Source organism: Heptranchias perlo, chromosome 35 (assembly GCF_035084215.1).
Source record: "Heptranchias perlo isolate sHepPer1 chromosome 35, sHepPer1.hap1, whole genome shotgun sequence".
Lineage (NCBI taxonomy): Eukaryota > Metazoa > Chordata > Chondrichthyes > Hexanchiformes > Hexanchidae > Heptranchias > Heptranchias perlo.
The window spans coordinates 23,628,749-23,632,486 of record NC_090359.1 but is presented as its reverse complement, the minus strand read 5'-3'; the positions used below and the strand labels follow the sequence as shown (position 1 = coordinate 23,632,486).

Here is a 3,738-nt window from a genome sequence, read left to right as displayed (position 1 = left end):
AGGAGAGAGAGGTGCAGACGTTTAGGGAGGGAATTCCAGAGCACGGGACCTAGACGGCCGAAGACACGGCCAGTAATGTTGAGGTTGAGGGAGGGGGAGGATGCACAAGAGGAAAGTTTTCAGTGGGTCGGCCTCTCAGCCAGAAGGTCGTGGGTTCGAGCCCCATTCCAGAGACTTGAGCACATAATCCAGGCCGACGCTCCCGGTGCTGTACTGAGGGAGTGCTGCACTGTCGGAGGTGCCGTCTTTCGGATGAGACGTTAAACCGAGGCCCCCCGTCTGCCCCTCTCAGGTGGACGTAACAGATCCCACGGCCACTATTTTGAAGACGAGCAGGGGAGTTCTCCCCGCTGCCCTCACTAATATTTATCCCTCAACCAACACCCAAAACAGATGGTCTGGTCATTATCACACTGTGGGATCTTGCTGTGCGCAAATTAGCTGCATCGCCTACATTACAACAGTGACTACATTTCAAGAAAAGGACCTCATTGGCTGTGAAGGGCTTTGCGACATCCTGAGGTCATGATAGGTGTCATATAAATGCAAGTTCTTTTTTTTCCGGGGGAGGAGTTGGGGTTGTGGGGCTGGAGGAGATATGGAGGGCCGAGACCCCCCCCTCCTCCAACCCCCCCATTTCTCTCCTGAAGGTGCCGACTCTCGCTGGGTTCCAAGGACGCTCGACATCCCCCCGGTAGCTCACCCAACTGACCCGTCCTTCAGAGGGAAGCAGCGAGGCTATTCCACCGTGGGGGGCATCGCGACTGAGCCCACCATCCACTGGGTCGCGATCAGGTGCCAGAACCCTGGCTGATTCCCCCTCCCTCACCCAGAGGCACTGAGGGCAATTGTAGCAAACCCCCCCCACTTCCCCCTCCGCTCCCCCAACACTGCTCCAGCTGGGATCAGTTAACTCTGGGGATCAAACCTAAGGATATAGTTGAGTCACACACGGCTGTTACTGATGCGAGAGATAAACACCTCCTTCCTCTTTCCTGAATAATATTCTCGCCTTCTTGTCGCTCTGCCCCGTGGGGTGAGATTACTGTTGACCTGGTTCTCGAACAGTGGGGCTGTAACCGGCCTTGACAAGGCCACGTCCTGCCACTGGGGTCCCCTGTTTGATTCTTCTGATGAGACAGTTCTACTCAGTTCAATGCCCTGGTGGTGGGACCTGTCTGTCCCCACAGGGAGAGATAATGAGAAAGAGGTGGAGAAACAGAGGGAGAGATACAGAGAGAAACGGAGGGAGAGATACAGAGAGAAACGGAGGGAGAGTTACAGAGAGAAATGGAGGGAGAGTTACAGAGAGAAACGGAGGGAGAGTTACAGAGAGAAATGGAGGGAGAGTTACAGAGAGAAATGGAGGGAGAGTTACAGAGAGAAATGGAGGGAGAGTTACAGAGAGAAACAGAGGGAGAGTTACAGAGAGAAATGGAGGGAGAGTTACAGAGAGAAATGGAGGGAGAGATAGAGAGAGAAACAGAGGGAGAGTTACAGAGAGAAACAGAGGGAGAGTTACAGAGAGAAACAGAGGGAGAGTTACAGAGAGAAATGGAGGGAGAGTTACAGAGAGAAACACAGGGAGAAATACAGAGAGAAACAGAGGGAGAGTTACAGAGAGAAATGGAGGGAGAGTTACAGAGAGAAACACAGGGAGAAATACAGAGAGAAACAGAGGGAGAGTTACAGAGAGAAACAGAGGGAGAGATAGAGAGAAACACAGGGAGAGATAGAGAGAAATGGAGGGAGAGAAACAGAGGGAGAAATACAGGGAGAAACGGAGAGAGAGATGCAGAGAGAAACAGAGGGAGAGTTACAGAGAAACAGAGGGAGAGATAGAGAGAGAAACAGAGGGAAAGACAGACAGAGAAACAGAGGCTGAGATAGAGAAAAACAGAGAGATAGGGAGAGAGAAACAGAGGGAGAGTTACAGAGAGAAACAGAGGGAGAGATAGAGAGAAACAGAGAGAAACAGAGAGATAGAGAGAAACAGAGGGAGAGATACACAGAGAAACAGAGGGTGAGTTACAGCGAGAAACAGAGGGAGAGATAGAGAAAAACAGAGTGATAGAGAGAGAGAGAAACAAAGGGAGAGTTACAGGGAGAAACAGGGAGAGATAGAGAGAAACAGAGAGATAGAGAGAAACAGAGGGAGAGATAGAGAGAGAAACAGAGAGCTAGAGAGAGAGAAACAGGGAGAGATAGAGAGAAACAGAGGGAGAGATAGAGAGAAACAGAGGGAGAGATAGAGAGGCAGATGGAGAGATACAGAGAGAAACAGAGGGAGAGATAGAGAGAAACAGGGAGAGATAGAGAAACAAGGAGAAATACAGAGAGAAACAGAGGGAGAGATAGAGAGGCAGATGGAGAGATGCAGAGAGAAATGGAGGGAGAGATAGAGAGAGACAAACAGAGGAAGAGATAGAGAGAAACAGGGGGAGATAGAGAAACAGGGGGAGATACAGAGAGAAACAGAAGGGGAGATAGGGAGAGAAACAGAGGGCGAGATTCAGAGAGATAGAGGAGAGCCAGGGAGAGTGTGTAAGAAAGAAACAAGGATGACAAAAATAAATTAAACAGGACATGGTGAAAACACAGAGGGTATATTTTTTGTTCTGCGGTTTTAGTGCTGGAATATCAAGTAATGTCACATCAGCTGGTGTAACGTGTGGGCGGAATGGAGATAGGTTTAGTGGATTGTGGGATTCTGCTCGTTCTCCTCAGTTCAGACAGTAAATAGATTTACAAAGTCTGCTGAAATACTTTCAAGTAGTTTATGAATATTTGATAACTGAACCTCGTACAATGACCTATCGTCACTAATCGCAGTCAGAGATCTGTAATTGTACAGGGTTCTAGAATGTTCTTCACGTGAAATGCTAAACCAAGGTCCCGTCTGCCTGCTGAGGTGGATGTTAAAGATGCCACTGCATTGTTGGAAGAAGGGCAAGGGTCATTCTCCCTGGGTGACTGGCCAACATTCCTCCCTCAACCAACACCACCAGATGGTCATCCATCTTGTTGTCCGCGGGACGTCGCTGACACAAAATGGCTGCCGGGCTCGCCTACACAACGGTCAACGGGGGCACACCGAAGTAATTCGCGCCGCGTGTAATTGGAAGCTGTTCGGGACGTGTGGACACGTCAGAATGCGAGCGGCGTCTCCGCTTCCGGAACGTTCCCCGCCCGTTTTTTTTTTTTTTTTTTTTTGCAGCCGCGTCAGACAGGCCTGGTCGTTGGGTTCGCGCGGGTTCTGCCGCCGCTCGGCCGCCCGCTCTTCTGGCCGCAGAGGTGGGACGGGTCGTCGGGCGGCTCCTCGACGCTGGAGCTGGTGTATCCGAGGAGCATCGTCCCGGCCAGGAACGCAAAGAAGACCATCACGGCCAGGATGAACACGTAGGCGTCGCCGTAGTCCGCATCTGCTCGCGGTCCGAGCGCAAGAGACTCGTTGGACGTGACCGCCTGAATCCCGTAGAAAAAGTTGTACAGTTGGGCAGTGGAGTAGATTACAGAGCGATTCATGGTCCAGTCCATCGTAAGGTGGGAGGGGACCCCAGCACCGTTCCAAACAATCCCGTCCACAACTTTTCTGTAAGAAGGACGTAACAGGACTATCAATGTGGAGGTTAATACACACCAACAACAACTTGCATTTATATAGCGCCTTCAACATAGTAAAACGTCCCAAGGTGCTTCACAGGAGCGGTTATCAAACAAAATTTGACACCGAGCCAC

The 3,738-nt window shown here is 50.7% G+C and overlaps 1 protein-coding gene across 1 annotated transcript; it reads right to left on the bottom strand.

Annotated features, from left to right (window-relative positions):
• Positions 1–2,855: 2,855 nt before the first annotated feature.
• On the bottom strand, positions 2,856–3,575 carry LOC137302174 (potassium voltage-gated channel subfamily E regulatory beta subunit 5-like). The gene has a single exon (XM_067971838.1). It carries the CDS (start codon positions 3,535–3,537, stop codon positions 3,223–3,225), a length of 315 nt encoding a protein of 104 aa, XP_067827939.1. The 5' UTR covers positions 3,538–3,575; the 3' UTR covers positions 2,856–3,222.
• Positions 3,576–3,738: the final 163 nt, after the last annotated feature.

Bases quoted from the DNA above. Each gene is read 5' to 3' on its own strand.
- LOC137302174 (XM_067971838.1), bottom strand. From the start codon at position 3,537: ATGGACTGGACCATGAATCGCTCTGTAATCTACTCCACTGCCCAACTG.